Source organism: Mastigoproctus giganteus, unplaced genomic scaffold (genome assembly GCF_048544385.1).
Source record: "Mastigoproctus giganteus isolate SK-2022 unplaced genomic scaffold, ASM4854438v1 scaffold_16, whole genome shotgun sequence".
Taxonomy (NCBI): Eukaryota; Metazoa; Arthropoda; class Arachnida; order Uropygi; family Thelyphonidae; genus Mastigoproctus; species Mastigoproctus giganteus.
In genome coordinates, this window is record NW_028328293.1 from 3,216,231 (window position 1) to 3,233,867 (window position 17,637).

General features: G+C 33.9%; 1 protein-coding gene across 2 annotated transcripts in view; it reads right to left on the bottom strand.

The window, feature by feature from the left end:
- Positions 1–17,637, bottom strand: part of LOC150074894 (vacuolar protein sorting-associated protein 11 homolog) — a 612,407-nt gene that overhangs the window by 506,829 nt on the left and 87,941 nt on the right. For both annotated transcript variants that reach the window (XM_090389417.1, XM_090389418.1), the window contains exons 5-6: positions 14,343–14,411; positions 1,489–1,586 (exon numbers count right to left, since the gene is read on the bottom strand). In XM_090389417.1, coding sequence (XP_090245543.1) covers positions 1,489–1,586; positions 14,343–14,411 — 167 coding nt within the window. The remainder of the gene's footprint in view (positions 1–1,488; positions 1,587–14,342; positions 14,412–17,637) is intronic.

Consider the following 17,637-nt stretch of genomic DNA (forward strand, 5'->3'; position numbering starts at 1 on the left):
TATATCTCACAAAAAGGATTCTTCTGCTCCTATGCTTATCTTTGGTGACACTCTGATTTCTAGGCAAAGTGATATATCTCTTTTGGGGATTACCCTGACTTCTAATCTCTCTTGGCACAAGCACATTACAAACATTGCTTCCTCTGCATCTAAAAACTTGGTTTTATCTTTCGCTCTCGGCGTTACTTTTCTTCCAAACAGCTGTTCACTCTTTACAAATCACAAATCCACCCTACCATGGAACAATGTTCCCACATGTGGGGCAGTGCCCCCAAAATCTCTCTCAGGCTTCTTGATTCCGTTCAGAAGAGGGCAGTTAGGTTAATTAATGATTCATCTTAACAGAGTCTCTCTCTCGCTGTCTCATAGACATACTGTTTCTGCTGCATGCCTCTTCTACATTTACTTCATGGGCACTGTTCTTCTGAATTGGCTTCTATAATTCCCACTCTCTCTTTCAAAACAGTCCAAACATGTGCCACCACCAGCCAACATCCATTTACTGTCCAACTTCAAACTCACAGAACCAACTTTTCATCTTCCTCGTTTATTCATTCAACTGCCGTTTTCTGGAACAACCTTCCTTCATACGTATTTTCTGAAAATTACAGTCTACAGAAGTTCAGGTCTAATGTCAAGAAATATCTTCTTTTGTCTTCTCAACCTCCAACCCAAGCACGGTACTATGTACTATAGGTTCCAATACCTCTCGTGTTTTGGGGTTTACATAAAAAAAAAAATTTACACCATATTTTTTCCTATTGCATGGTTTCTTTTTATAACATATACTTATTTTAAAGTTATAAACTATCATTTTGTAATTTAAAGAACCTCTTTTTTTTTTTTATGATCAGTCATCCTGGAAAGAGTTTTAATCTAATCTAATCTCAGCTCAACTTTTTGGATACTTATATTTTTAGGAATACATTTCAGAAATCTTAAATTGAACATAGTAAGTAGTCTTTATTTGATAAGTAGCTATAGGTCATGAAGACTAAATAACAGGGCAAACTGTACACTCGAACTAAGGTATTAATGTGATAATTTTAGATTTTGCAATAAGGTCTGTGATATATATTGTTAGCAAAAAAAAGATAGGTCCCCTGACAGATTTACCATCGATTTACAAATGATCCCACCATAGATTTACAAATTTTGAAATCATCAAACATAAAGACTTTGTTGTATGAGGAATACAGTAAAATTATTACAAAGTAAAAATGGTAAACTCCCATTATAACACTCTCATACAGAACACTTTTTTTCTGGTCCCACAATCAATCCTGTGAAGTGTGTATAGGAGAGGATTGAATTAATAACACTTTCCTGTTTACAATGCTCTTTGAGCCATCCCTTAGAAAATAATATAGAGTTTACTGTATATCCTATATTCAGATAATTACAATACACTTTAAAACTTAATACACTTTAGCATAAAAATACACAATTTTTTGATTATAAAAAAAAAAAAAAAGTTGATCTGTTTACCTTTCACGAGTCAAGTCCCCTTTCAGGAGAAATACATGCCCATCTTCATACCCTATTGCCATCATATTCAGATTTTCATGAACATATAAGGCAGTCACCTATAAAAAACAATATACATAATAACTAGTCATTAAACAGAGTTTATTTAAAATAATAAAATACAGTAAAATTTATCCAGACTAAATGGGATTGCTGATCTAGATCAGAGGTGTGCAAACTGAAGGGAATGCTCCTTTATGGATGCAAAAAAATTTGGGGAGGAACTGATATAAAAACAAAATATAATTTATAGAGCAGGAGTTTTTAACCAGGGAGTCTCATTTCTCTAGGGGAGATGAGGCAGAGGTTCAGGGAGGTAAGAAGGCCTCCCAAAATATATCAGATTTTTTTTCCCTCACTTTTCATTTTAAGATATATTTACAATGCAGAATCTGGCTATAAATATCAAGGTCTATTCAAAATTGAATTTTATTACCATTCTTTGCCAATATAAATAGATACACATTTCTAATTATTTTAAAAGTAATGTTTTTTCTACAGGATTGCAGGAGTATTTCAGTGCAGTAGTTGAAATCAAATTAAAATCATATGCTTTATCTCCCTTTGATTTTAATCATGGAGAGACTTTCTGCTCTCAGGCATATCAAGCTGTTTGTTTGTTATTTGATTTTTAGGAGCATTAGCAACTAAGGGCATATTGCTCTGGGATATCGGTGGTCATTCCCTGACCTTTCCGCATCCTCCGTATTTGGTGGTGACGGGCTCGAACCCTGGTCTAATCAAGAAGCGTGTGCTACACACTGCTGCTCCTTCCCACCTGGCTACGGTGGCGCCTGGCATATCGAGCACTGAGTCCTTGGTACTAAAGCTTGGGCTTATGTTAAATTCAGAGACAAATATTGTTATCTGCAGTTCCACCTAAGTTGCTACATCTATTTAAATTGCAAAGCATCACCAGAATAGATGAATCTGCTATACATTTAATGATTCTTAGATTCTTTAAATGTATCTTTAAATGTATCCAGAACAGCTATTTCAAAGTTTACTGACTTCTCATTTTACTGGCAGGTGGTCTCTATTAGCAAACATATGCTGAACTGTGAATAATATATTTTGTCTAAGTGAACAGTGTATGGATGTAAAATTTCAACTGAATGCAGGTAAAACCTATGAATTTTGATTTCATTTCAGCTAATGCATTAAAATACTCGTGCAATCCTAATGCATTTTTATTGCATAGGGTAAATATGACCCAAGTGTAGGAGTTAAAGGTAAACATAACAGTTGTTATATTTATAAATGGAAGTTCACCTTTTACTTATACTGCCTGATTGCACAATTACACAAAATACATTAATTACAGTTCAGCACATATTTGCTAATAGACACCACCCTCCAGCTGATAAGAAGCCAGTAAACTTTGAAACAGCTATTCTGGTGGTGTCTCAGTTATTTTTTTTTAAACATACAAAATATTCACCTATTTTGGTGATGATATACAATTTGAAAAGATATTAGTAACTTAGGCAGAACATGGATAATGGTATTTGCCTCTAAATTGAACATAAGCCCTTAGCAGTTAGGATTCAGTGTTCATTCTTCAGTGAGAACAGGTTTCTCCATGACTGAAATCAAACACAAGAGAAGCATATGAATTTTTATTTGATTTCAACTACTGTGCTGAGATACCCCTGACAGCTCTACTGTATCTGTACTGAATAAGACAAATGTGACCCAATTAAGTATAACAGTTGTTATGGTTATAAATGGAAGTTTTACTGCCATACACCACTTAGCTGTTCACTTGAACAAAACACATTATTCATATGTTTACTAAAAGAGGCAACCCGCCAGCTGATGAGAAGCCAGGACAGCTTTGAAACAGATGCCCTGGCAGTGTCTCAGATTTTTTTAAATTGTAGCAGATTCATCATTCTGGTGATACTATACAATTCAAAAAAGATATTAAAAACTTAGGCAGAACCAAGAATTATGGTTCCATGGTATTTATCTCTAAGCCAATAAGCCAAAGCATTAATGACAAAGCTCTGTGCTTGATCTTCAGCGAGAGCAAAAAAAGTCTCTCCATGATTGATATCAAATGCAGGTGAAGTTACAAATTTCTATTTATTATTACTATTTTTTTTTGTTCAACAATCACTTAAATATATCATAAATTATACCAACTGACAGATAAATATAATAAATGTATATAAATAAATAAATTTTCTGTTTATACTCCAGGACAACCGCACAGTCAGAGGAGGCCACAGAATATATGTCCACAGAATTTCTATATTTATTTTAAAGAGTCTTATCAGTTAGTATGCCAAATTAAGAATTGACAAACATGTCTTACTCATGAACTTGAAATAACAACTCTTAACTTTTGATGGTAATGGCAAGTTACTGATGTTTTCATTTCATATTCACAGTAAATGTTGCTGACTCAACAATGTTGAGATTTATGTACACTTTATTAAGTTAATGAATTGACAGACACTACACTATTATATCACATGGCACAATTTTAAAGGAAAATGACACGATTTTAAAGGAACTGTAATGTTTTGATAATAAATGACTTAATCTACCATGTGATATAACAATGTGATGTCTATCAATTCATTAACATAATAATGAACAATCATGCAGACCCCCCCCTATTCCAAGTAATTATGTACACTTTGTTTTGAAACAAACAAAAAGCTAATGTTGTTACCTGATTGTTAACCTGCCAGATGTCAGAACAAAATTAACAGGTTTACCATCTTCAAATGCATTAGTGCCAAGTAGCCCCCCCCCCCCCCAATGAAAATCTCATAAAGCAGCATTTATGAATGCTTTTCCTCCTTTTTTTTAAATCTGATTCTGCAAAGTTATTGTTTCTGGGCAAATCTCATGGACCCCCAAAATAAAAAGTTTTGGAGCATTTGTCAATATCACTTATGGTTTTTACCTTTTTCATAAATATAATACCAAAAAAATGAATATTCATAGCTGCAATAACTAGATTATAAAAGGAATATCATACAGGTCATTTTCATATACTGTACTAATATTAAGAGTTTGAAGTAGGGCTACTCACAAAAATATTTGAATTTTTTTTTTTCCTTAGTCAAAAACACATCAGAGAGATAAAGGCAATCAACTATAGCATTCTATGCCCAATTGCTTTCTGCATGTAGTATTGAATTTCCTTAACAGTTTACTGCTGTGCACACACTGAGACACAAGTAATTCAAGAAACAGTGACCATTACACATAATGGTGGCTAATCAAAACTGAAAATTGTGAGTTTCTGCACTCAAAACAACTGCAAATAATTAACATGGCAATGCAAATTGCTCTATGGAGTGAAAACAGACTTCAGAGACAAAAAAAAAAAAAAAAAAAAAAAAACAGCTTTCAAGCACTTTCCCATGCCAAATATTAATTTCCAGTTATTTCTAAAGATTATTTTCCAAAGTATCCTAAATCCTTCAAATTTGTTCCGGTTCACATAAATATGTCGCATTCAGCTGAATATAGCCTTCGCACATATGAGTTCAATATTTCTGAACAGTTTAGTTAGTTAATGTACAGAATTATTTATTTATTTTTTATTTTTTTATTTTTTTCAATCTAAAAATGAATAAGCAACTTTTAAAGTAGGGTGTAAGCATAACTGCTACATTTTCATCAAATGATTGTCCCAAAAAAAAAAAAAAAAAAAAGTTCAAAAGTTTCCTTAAGTGGTGAAAGTTCCATATTCAAATGTGATATGAAGGAATCCTCAAGTAAGGAAATATAAAGAAGAATATTCTGAACTTGAATTTTCACAAACAATGATTAATAAGAAGAAAATACCCTAGTGTATACTTTATGCTAATATCCTGGTCAACAAGAGTATGATGACAACAAAAATTTATGCCCCACTTGGTTACCAAGCATCCTGACATAAAAAAAAAAAGACACTGCTTTTTTTTTAACAACATCAAGAATTGTGACAATTAAGTGCAAATGTAATGAATAAATACATAACAATTTTATCAAAGGTTTAAAGGGAATTTTTTGAAGTGTCACCTGACTGCAAAAACAATGAAGCCATAAAAAACATGACAAAACACGTTCATGGATCTTGCTAATGACATTAAAACACAACTGCTGAAACAAATTCAGCAGTACTAAATTTTCAATCCAGCTGGATGAAAGTACACATACCATTAATGTGGCAATGCAAATGGTATTTGTTAGGTACTATTCCGAAGGTGCAATCCTAGCAGAAATGTTTCATAAAACTACTTGAAGTTTTATGAAACATTACAAAAAGAGATATCTCTAATATTGGAGGAATTTTTTTGTAGCAAATGTTCTGCTTTCAAATAATTGCAATAATATATATATGGATCATGCATCTGGCACAATGAGACAGAAGAAGAGTTTTAGAGTTAAGATATTAGCGATCACACCTCATGTGAAATTCCCCAACTGTATGAATCCCCCATTAATCTCTTGTGACAGACTCTTGAACCAAAAGCAAAAGAAGTTCTGAATAATGAAAGAAAAATAATAATTTTATTAAATCTCAGCCAACAGAAATCTGACAATGAAAAAGAAGAGGCAGAACAGACTCTTGAAAATGTAACACAAGAAAATAAACCCAAAAGACATCAACTTCTGCTGCAGAAATAGCAGGAACCACGAATACCACTAACAAAGTGTTTAAATTTCCCAAAGGCAAACATGTTAAAAATGCACCTAAATGACAAGCTGATGATGGTTTCAGAAAAGAAGAGGCTTACAAGTTGATGAAGGAAATACACAACAACAAGTGACAGCAGGACAGCTATGCTATATTTGGGGAGCATGTAGCTTGTAAAATTATAAATCTGCATACTGCCTGCTCAAAATACTGTAGGACATTTAATACTGAATATTCCATATGAACAAGTATGGGAAAATATGACAATGTATGGCTGCTTACGCAAAGCCAACCATATTCACACAATCCATCGGTTTCTCAAATGCAATATTGCCGATCAACATATCCTTCAGGATCATCGTACACTTCCACACCTCTTGCAACACCTACAGAAACATATGTATTAGACTCTCAGCCTGTTGAGAATTATACAGATATAGTTTAACGAGCGTTACAAATGGTGCAAGTTGATCTGTAAATTATGAACCAATAAAAAGTTTATTATATACTTACCTTTTATTTTTCTTCAAGCACTTTTATTAGTGATATATATATACTTCTGTTACTATTTTAAAAATGGCCAGTTTTGAAATCTTGAATAAATATACAAAACTGTGGTACAAATCACATCACTAAAATTCGTAATGTTTTATAGCTAATTGTTCGTGGAGCGATATAGCTTCCCTGAAGTTTGTGTCTACTTTTGTATTATCAGTTCAATCTTCCCAAGTAATAACTTCGCGTCAGAGCTAGACCCACACAGCACGAAGTTTTTGAAGCTCCCATCTGTATGAAGTTCTCCCAATAAGAGGTCGTCATTCCTCAAATCCCTTTGTAATTCATTTCCTTTTGTAGATAGCAAACATATCTTTACATATGTTCGTTGTCTACAGAATATACATATCTTTCCACATTTCTCTTTTGTAGACTTGAATGAACCCAACGCTTGTGCTTTCATTTTCATGATGCTCACAGAAACTACTACACAAGCAGCTACCATTAAAATGTCTTCTTCATCCCACATGTTGCCACAAACTACAAACTGTTATTTCAGTGTAGATACAATGTTGCATCTAGTTTTAAATATAGAAAACAAATGGCAACATGATGCAATAATGTTCTTCCAGTATAGACAGTTTGTTTACCAAAGATGATTAAGTAATTTTCAAATGTGAAACATCTTACAACATTGTGCAAAACAAAAGTGGCTCCATGTTTCTTCAACGGACATGCAGCTTTATGCTCAACCTTTACAGAGTTGGTTATTTTCCATTTTCTATAATGAAATAGAGTTACAAAACAACTTTTTCATTCAGAAATTTCATGATTTTCATGGGAAAAGATTCTTCACAGCAATCATTAAGAGAATAGATTCCAACTTTATATTTAAGATTATAACCTAACAAGCTGAAAAACTGTGCAATGAAAGATGGTTTTTAGTTGTGTAACCTCAACGATATTTTTGAAAAAAATTAATGACTATAAGCGAAAATTGTATTATTTTATCAATAAGTGATGGCATTTCTGCTTTCTTAGAAAAAGCTCACTTTCTGGAAACATAAATATGAAACAGGATCATGCAAAATGTTTGAGTGCCTCAGCAAATTTTCCAAAAACAGATATTAAATCACACTTAGATTAATGCTGTTGTAAAATCGACCTTGAAAATCTCCACGGCAAGCTATATGAAAAGTTCCTAGGTAGGCAAATGGACAAGTCTGCTGGTTACAGAATACTTTTGATCTTTTTAAATTTAAATTGCAAACAGTTCATAAAATGACTCCACATTAAAAATAGAATTCAAAGCAAAAAAAAAGTATTGTTATCTTTTGATTGTCCACGAACAAAGAATATACATCTTTCCACAAAGGCCGTTGAAGCGAGCTTACCTTTCATCTCAACTTACCTTTATGAAGCTACCTTCTCCAAATTAATGTCTCATGTGGGTGTGGAACCCGAGTTCAGAGTAGCAGTTCCTGGAATAAAACCCAAGATGGATCTCCTTGATGATTAATAATCACAAGCACATCCATCTCACAAAAATTTTAAAAATGTTTTCAATAAATGTGTTCACATTTATTTATATTGTAAGTAATGGATCGCTTTTTATCCAATATTTAGAGCCAGATATATGTTAAGTATAATATTTAAAAATACAGTTAGATAGTATGAATCAGAGCTGTAATACTCAATACGTTCTACGTTGATAATAATATTTGTAAAATAATAAGAGGAGTTTACCTCAATATAGTATGTAGAACACTTCCGTATGATACCCTCCAGAAATTAAAACGGGAAAACGAAAAAATCGACAACTTACCGGTACATTAGAGTAAAATATAAATAATTAAATAATTAAAAAACCAATTTAACACAATTCAAATCAATTTAAAACAACTAAAAATCAAATTAATGCAATTAAAAGAATCTAACGAAAATATTCAAAACGATTTTCCTTCCTGAAGCTGACAACACTTTTCGACCGTATGTCGTGATCACAGGAATGAAAATTACCGAATCGGGTTAAACCTGAAACTTAAATAGTGATTATTTGTCTTCGCGCATGTCCACACATCAGAGATCAAATATGGCCGCCGATCATTAACAGAATTCTCGTGTAATTTAATTTCTACGGTTTCTGCAATTAATAGTCGCGTATAATTACGTTGAACATTAAGTATTTTGGCCTCGTTAAATAAAAAAGTATGATTTTCGTTAATGGCATGAAAGGCTAATTCTGACACTGCTGAATGAGAAGCACGAACTGAGGCTTCGTGTTGATTTACATGAATATTAAGAGAAAATCGTGTCGACCCTTGGTAAGACATGTTGCAATCACCGCAAGAAATGTTGTATACCAGATCATTAATTTGTGTTGCAAACGCGGAAAGAACCCGGAACGCAGAAACAACTACATTGCTATGGCCCAGTTAAAGGAATTGAAGGCCAGAACATACAATATTCCTGCACTTTTCGGTCAGGTAAAATTACACAAGACTGGATTTGCTATTCGACTTGTTTCCTACAGGAACTCGGCATTTTCATCCTTAGCCACACATGTATATAACATTATAAAACCCTTTATACAGGTAATACAATTTGGGATTAAGAACTACGATACATTATTTAATAATCTTAAAGACTGTAGACTCGACGACAATGACAATTTATTCTCACTAGATGTTACCTCGTTATATACGAATGTAAACGTTGAATACACATTAGATATTATTTGGGATATGATAAATAAAAACTCGACACCGATTAATTATACGAAGCTATCTATTAAGGAAATTTTTCACTTAATTAAACTGTTAGTTGAGGCCAACTACATCACCTTTCGAGACAAGGTGTACAAACAAATTTTTGGATTACCAATGGGTTTGAGCCTGAGCGGCTTAATGTCAGAGATCTATCTCTCAACGATTGAGCATATACATTTGACACCTTTTCGACCCCGTATCACATACTATGGGAGGTATTTAGACGATGTTCTAGTTATTACTGATAGTAGTACTATCCAAGACATTTTACATTCGTTTAATAATATTCATTCTAGACTCAAATTTACATTGGAAAGGGAGGATACGGATACAAAGTCATTAAACTTTCTAAATTTCACGCTTACCCGGGACTCGAATAAAATACAATTTAGCATCTATCGAAAACCTACAAACACCGGTATGCTTCTACATTATAATAGCTATCACCCGTTCACCTACAAAAGATCGATTATCTTTAGTCAATTTCTAAATGCCTATAAAAATTCAACGACGGAATCTGCTTTGGACTCAGAAATACAAATATTAACTAGCAGGTTCTTAAACAGGGGTTATTCCATTGCCACAATAAACCGAATTAGGGTACAGGCTAAGGATAGGATACAAAATACTACACCAACCAACAATAGTAATATCAAAAAATACTTTATTTCTGTCCCATATGTTGAACAGTGGCACAAACAGCTTAATAGATTCTTTAAAGATAGTGAATTTAAAATTGTAGCCAGGCCAATACGGAAGTTACACACTATACTGAACAATCACTCGGTTCTTTCCGCGTTCGCAACACAAATTGATGATCTGGTATACAACATTTTTTGCAGTGATTGCGACTCGTCTTACCAAGGTTCAATGCGATTTTCTCTTAATATTCGTGTAAATCAACATGAAGCCTCAGTTCGTGCTTCTCGTTCAGCAGCGTCAGAATTAGCCTTTCATGCCATTAACAAAAAACATACTTTTTTATTTAACGAGGCCAAAATACTTAATGTTCAACGTAATTATACGCGACTATTAATTGCAGAAACCGTAGAAATTAAATTACACAAGAATTCTGTTAATGTTAGGCGGCCATATTTGATCTCCGATGCGTGGACCTTTACGCGCATGTGCGAAGACAAATAATCACTATTTAAGTTTCAGGTTTAACCCGATTCGGTAATTTTCATTCCTGTGATCACGACATATGGTCGAAAAGCATTGTCAGCTTCAGGAAGGAAAATCGTTTCGAATATTTTCATTAGATTCTTTTAATTGCATTAATTTGATTTTTAATTGTTTTAAATTGATTTGAATTGTGTTAAATTGGTTTTTTAATTATTTAATTATTTATATTTTACTCTAATGTACCGGTAAGTTGTCGATTTTTTCGTTTTTCCCGTTTTAATTTCTGGAGGGTATCATACGGAAGTGTTCTATATTGAGGTAAACTCCTCTTATTATTTTACAAATATTAAAAATACAGTAAACTCCTGTTACAATGAACTTTTTAAGGGTGTGCAGGAATCATTTCATTGAACGGAAATTTCGTTCTAATGAATATCTCCAAAAATTATTTCAAATATATCATTATTTATATAAATAAATTGTACAGCACTTTTTCTAATACACAGAATTAACAATTTTCACTTTCTTTTACTTAAATTTATTTCATTATCAGTGTTCAGCCAAAGGCATCCATGCATTCACCCAACTACTTCTCCATATCTCCCTATCCTCAACCCTCTTCACCTGTGGACATCCACCATCCCATGTTAATTCATCTATCAGTTTTCTCAATCTTCCTCTGGGCTTCTTCCTCTCAACTTTTTATTTTTGTTAATCCCTCATCTCAAAACAGGTTTGATCCAATTTTTCTTCCACCTTCTTATTATTTCATTCAAACGTCTCTTCTCAGTCAGCATTCTCAAAACTTCTCACTTTACTGGCCCAACTTATCTTTTCCTCCTCTTTACCCACATCTCAAAACTTTCCAATCTTCTAATATCTTCCATTCTCAATGTAAGTCTCGACTCCATAAAATGCCACATACCATATCAGACACTGTACCAATCATTTCCTTAAACCAATTTCAAATCTCCCACATATTATTCTTCTTTGCTTCTCAAAACATTTTTTACCCACTACTATTCTTATTCCTCTGCCATTCTTCTCTTCTTCCACCATTAAGCTTCCCAAATATCTGTAGTTTCTCACCTATTCTCTCCCCTCTTATTTCAATATTTAACTCACACCTTTCCTCTTCACACTCTCATAACCTTTGTCTTTCCAATATTTATTCTCATTACAAACTTGCCACGACTTTCCTTTAGCCTATTAACCAATTTCTACAATCCTTCCTCAGAATCTGCCACCAGTACTATATTACCTGCAAATCTAATACTCTCAATAACCTTTCTCCATCTTCATCCCATACAGTTCTTCCTCATCCTATATTTCCTTTATGAAACTTCTCCTTACTTAAATATCAACTTTAAAACCAATAGTAAATAAACAGTGATTAAATATTCAAACATGTAAAAATATTTTGTTTAGAGAGCGTCATCTTGTAAATATATTTTATTATAAGAAATACAATAAGATACATCAAGAAATACAGCACAGAAGATAAAACTTATTGTTATTTTTCACAAATTAATACATTAATTTTGTTTATAATGTTTAACTTTTTTTTTCTTTGCATTAACAAAACATTCAACTTCAATGCAATCAAAATATTTGGGTAGTATGGGTAAAAAAAATAATAATAAAAAGTATAATCATTCAAATGGCAGAAAACTAATGAAGTATGCGATAATGAATTTTTTGTTGCATCTTTTAAAACTTACATGTTTTTTCTTTGAGAAAATGTGTCCACAGCACACTTAAAATATGGGCTACACAGTACCACTCAATTGCACAATAAAATGTTTCTTTCATTGCTAACCAATATATATTAGGTGGACCTTATAAATAATTCACTGTATGTGAAATTTTAATTAAAACGATATTCATTGTAACAAGATTTTAATGGATTTGATTTTAATGTACAGGCAGTCCTCGTATAGCACGATAGTTGTGTTCCTAGAAACCCTCGTGCAATACAAAATCGTGCAATATAAACAACAGGCCTCATGGGAAAAACAGGGTTAGGTGCCGACCACCCAAGATTGAACACACATTTGTAATCAAAACATTACCAAACACAATAAATTATCGTAATAAAATACGTAAGTATTTTATTACGACTATTACGTAATAAAATATTGCTAATGCTTTTGCTTCTATCGTAAGCAAACTTGTTTTCTGTTTGATTTTCTATCCAATTTTTCTATCCAACAGCCGTCCCATCTCTTCCAATTCTTTGTGTCTTAATCTAATGGATTTTAATTACACTTTGAGTTGTTCCTGCTATAAAAGTTGCTTTTATTTTCTCTGCATTCTTATAATTCTCGGCATTGCCTTATTTAGGCCTGTAACACATGCAATATCACAATGGTCTTTCATTTCGCACAAAACGTTTCACAATTTCATATTTTTTCTCTATCAACAGAGGCAGAGTGGCCATAAGCCTTACCAGGGAAACCACAGTGGGTCGGAGGCCGGTGTGATTTTGGCCATAAACGCTAGTATGACGCCACTATAAATTTTCCCAGGTAAGAATTTTTTACCCAGTCCGCCTCTGTTTATCAATATTGCTTTTCTTTTTCCCTCTGAATCTGTAGTGTCTTCACCAGGACGCTTCCTTTTCACACCTTTTAAGTATTTTACTCATTTTTAGGAAATAAAGCACAATTACAAAATGGGGAGGCATGCTTGATACACATAAACAAAGCTGTGCGCATGTAGCAACTGAATAAACAACACTGTAAAGGCAGAGACAACTCTATTAACACCTCACTAGCTCACATTTTACAAAAGCACATTTCTGGGGGTTACTACCATAAAACAATAAAAACAATTTCCAGTTGCGTTCCTGCTAGTGGAATCTGTTATGAACTGGTAGTAAGCTCGATCTAATTGCATTTGCGATAATACCGATAGCTGGAATTTTACGTTATTATTGTGAAATGCGTTTCCCCTTCACTGATATAAAAAACATAAATACATTTTCAGAATCTCCTCTTCATTCCTATCGTGTTGCGTTTAGTTGGGGCGATTTCAGTCCGACTGCCATTTCTTGTAAACACAAAGGCGAATCGTGCATAAGTTAATTCGGTTTGTGTTATATACGATATCGTTCCCCTATTTATAAATCGTGTATGATCGAATTCGTGTAGTGTAACCATGTGTTATACGAGGACTGACTGTATTTGCTTTTAAATCATGTAAATATTGTTATATGGCTATTCAATCTGTTATGTGTAAAAAAACAACTAATAAAATTATTAATAGTTTTCAAATTATAAATAACAATTATGCATAACAAAAAGGGTTTTTTTATGTAAGCACAACCAAAATTTTTATCAAATTTTAATTACATCAGGTAAGTCGGGTGGGAGCATTACTAATTATATGGATGAAAAGTGGCACACAAGTGTGAAAAGTTTGCACTCCTGTTTTCTAGATCAGTCCTTGCATGCATAGATACAGTCTACAATGTTTTTTTTTACTTGCCCAAAAAATATTTTGAAAAGCAATGAAGTCTACAACTAATACTGCTGAGTTCAAACCAATAAAAATTCTTAAATGTAAGATATCGAATGGTCCCTAAACAAGCTGTTTTTCTAACTGTTTAAAATTGTTTCCTTTGCTTTCAAGGAAGAAAGAATAAATCATATGAAAAATTATTTAAGTTTATATCATATGAGTAAGTTTAATTTCTCAAAATAAATCTACAAAATATAATTCATTTATATTTTAGATTTATTTTAAGTATTTAAACTTATTCAAAAATTAATTATACTTACTTGGGACGGTGTAATCCCTTGGACAGCTCGTATAATTCTTACACATAAAGGCTCTTTATTTCGACCAGTCTAAAGAAGAAATATTTGTATATTGCTATCTAGAGAGTAACATACAAAATAAAAGCACCTATAATATGAACTGTTAGTATATAATTCAAAGCTTAGAGATAATTTTTTGTTAATATATTTTCAAAGCACTACATAAATTTTGTGAAGGATTCAATTTGGTACTCTTGTGAAAGCAGTACTAAAACAAAACCAAAAATTAGCAAAAGATAGATTAAAGGTGTAATTAAGGATTAAAAAAAGAAAAAAATATTTAAATTACTAGTTTTACCCGGCATAACATAGCCATCAGTATCATATCTTAAAGATTATTAATTAAATATCAACACATTTCATTTATTTGTTCATAAATTTCATTATAAACACATTTAAAATTTTCATTCTTCTCAGATACAACACTTAATGAGCCCACTGATCTAACTCTTGAGAGACCAACATATAGTTCCTGTGACTAAATACAGGTTTCAGAAGGTATAAACACATTCTTTCAAAAGTCTGTCCCTGTGACTTGTTGATGGCCATTGAAAATGCTAAATGTATAGGAAGCTGTCTTCTTTTGAATTTGAAAGGCATATTTGTATCAGATGGAATAAGAGATATTCGGGGTATGAGAACAGCATCTAAGTTCAATCCATCTATTATGCGAGCCTCTACGATGTGTATTTGTAGACGCTTAATTATCAATCTTGTTCCATTGCAGTGTCCCCATGATGGCATAAGATTCCGTAGTAGCATAATTACAGCACCTACTTTCAGATTTAGCTTGTAAGGAGGCCTTCCTGTTGGTATTAAACTGTTGAGAAATTCTTCAAGGTATGCCAGATGCTCACTTGGTTCATCGCTTGCTACAGTATCCACACTTTTGTAAACAGTCACTTCTCCAGGAATACGGTCTAACACTTTGTTGTTTAGTTCAAAAGAATCCTCATTTGTAACACTTAGTATTTCTCTGCATTTGAGTTGCTGAGCTGTAACAGTGTTGAAGTTAATATCACCATAGAGTTGTTCTACAGGGTCTTGTGTGTTTGAAAAACAGGCTGTAGGCAAACTTATAGTTGCACCACTTCTTCCATCACCTACTTCTAATAGCCAGTTTGAAAATTCCTTCTCGATTGCTATTGTTCGCATATTACATGTAAGTTTCAGTACATGGAATTTGGTCCATAGCCTACGTTTCTTTATACAACTGGCAACTGTTAGAGATCTTGAGCTTCGTAGTTTCACCAGTAGGACTTGTTTGAAGTCTCTGCCTAGTAGTATAACTTTCCCTCCAAAAGACCTGTCTAATTCTGTCAGATTGCACAGTCTGTCTACTGCATGAAAGGTGTGAATGTGAGTCATTGGTGCTTCATCCCCCACTATCAGCTTTGATTGTAGAAGTGCCTTAGCTTCCCCTGTTCAGCTTTAAATTGCATGTTGAAGTTGTATTCAGAAGCAGAGGTATCTTGAATGTAGAGTGAGCAGTTCTGCCCCCAGCTTACAGAGTTGCTGCAATACCTGTAGATGCAACAGGAGTAACACTTATCTCCCTTGCCTCATATGGTGTGTATGTAGTATAGTTGAGTAAAGAAATGTTTTTCCAGTTCCAGCCAAACCATCTAAAAAAAAAAAGTTATGATTAGTGTTTGACTTATTGTATATGGCGTTAAGAATAAGGTCAAATGACATTTTTTCTTCATTGTTTAATTTTTCTGTATTTGCGATCGCTTTGGCTTGTTCTTCCAAAACGTCAATTGATTGTCAACCAATGCAGAGGTGCTGTGACCATTTCAACAGCAGGTAGATGCACTTTTCGAAGGCTCAGACCATAATTTTTCAAAATTTCGTTTATTTCAAAGGGCATACAGAGAGCCAGTTTCTTCAGGATAATGTCTTATGAAATCTTCACTCATGCCCTGCTTATGTCTTTCCCATAGTTCAGGTACACCTTCAGGTTCTGCAAATACACATATCATTGCAAACAGTAACCATATATAACTTGGTGTACGTGCCTTCATTGTCTTGGAAAGCATGTTATGCCATATCATTACAATTGATGGCACAACATGCTTTTCAGGGCACAAAGGGTGATATTGTTGTACACGTTGGCACTAATGATATTAAGAGTAGGAGACCGGCAGAATTACTTAACAAGTAAAAGTCAATACTGAAAAAAAGCCGTGAGTTAGGGCTGAATTTTAAGGTGTCTGCAATTCTGCCCACACACGATAGGAGGGAGTATATGATGAGAGCCTTGTCAGTCAATTCGGCACGGGAAAGATTGTGCAAGGCTGAAGGGGTAGAATTTTTTTTCAGCCTGGTCTGTACTTGTTAACAAGAGAGACTGTTTTTACAGGGATGGGATACACTTAAATAGAAAGGGTGCAAGAATATTTGCTGATGCCATTGAGGCAGTGTTAGGTGGGTCGGAAAACTGCTAGCCTGGATAAAGGGATAAAGGGATGGTGGAGTGGGAGAAGACAGAGAGTGGTAATCAATGGAGACTGCTCTTCGTGGACTAATGTTATTAGTGGAGTCCCTCAGGGTTCAGTGTTAGGTCCATTGTTGTTTTCTGTATTCATTAATGATATTGATGATGATAAATCAGGCTTAATGTCCAAGTTTACAGATGATACAAAGGTTGGCAGGATTGTTAATGACACTAATGACAGTACACTGCTGCAACACGATCTGGAAAAGTTGAGCAGATGGGCTGAGAGGTAGCAAGTGAAGTTTAACATTGAAAAACGTAAAGTACTACATATGGGAAGCAGTAACCCAGAGTAACGTATCAACTCTGTGCTACTACACTGACAGTGGTAGAGAATGAAAAGGACCTGGGGGTAATTGTGCAGGCAGATATGAAGTTTTCTGAGCAGTGTAGACAGTCTGCAAGAGTAGCAAGGATGTAGAGCTGTTGGAACAAGTACAGAGAAGGGCAACAAGATTAGTGAATGGAACAAAGGGTTGCTCTTACAAAGAAAGGATTAAGTTTTGCAAAATACAGTGTCTGGAGACTAGGCACTTGCAAGGTGATCTGATTGGTTAGTTAGTTAGTTATTTGGTTTTTAGGAGCATTAGCAACTAAGGCCATATTGCTCCGGGATATGCGGTGGTCATTCCCTGACCTTTCCACATCCTCCGTATTTGGTGGTGACGGGCTCGAACCCCGGTCTAATCAAGAAGCATGTGCTATGCACTGCTGCTCCTTCCCACTTGGCTACGGAGGCGCCGTGATCTGATTGAGGAG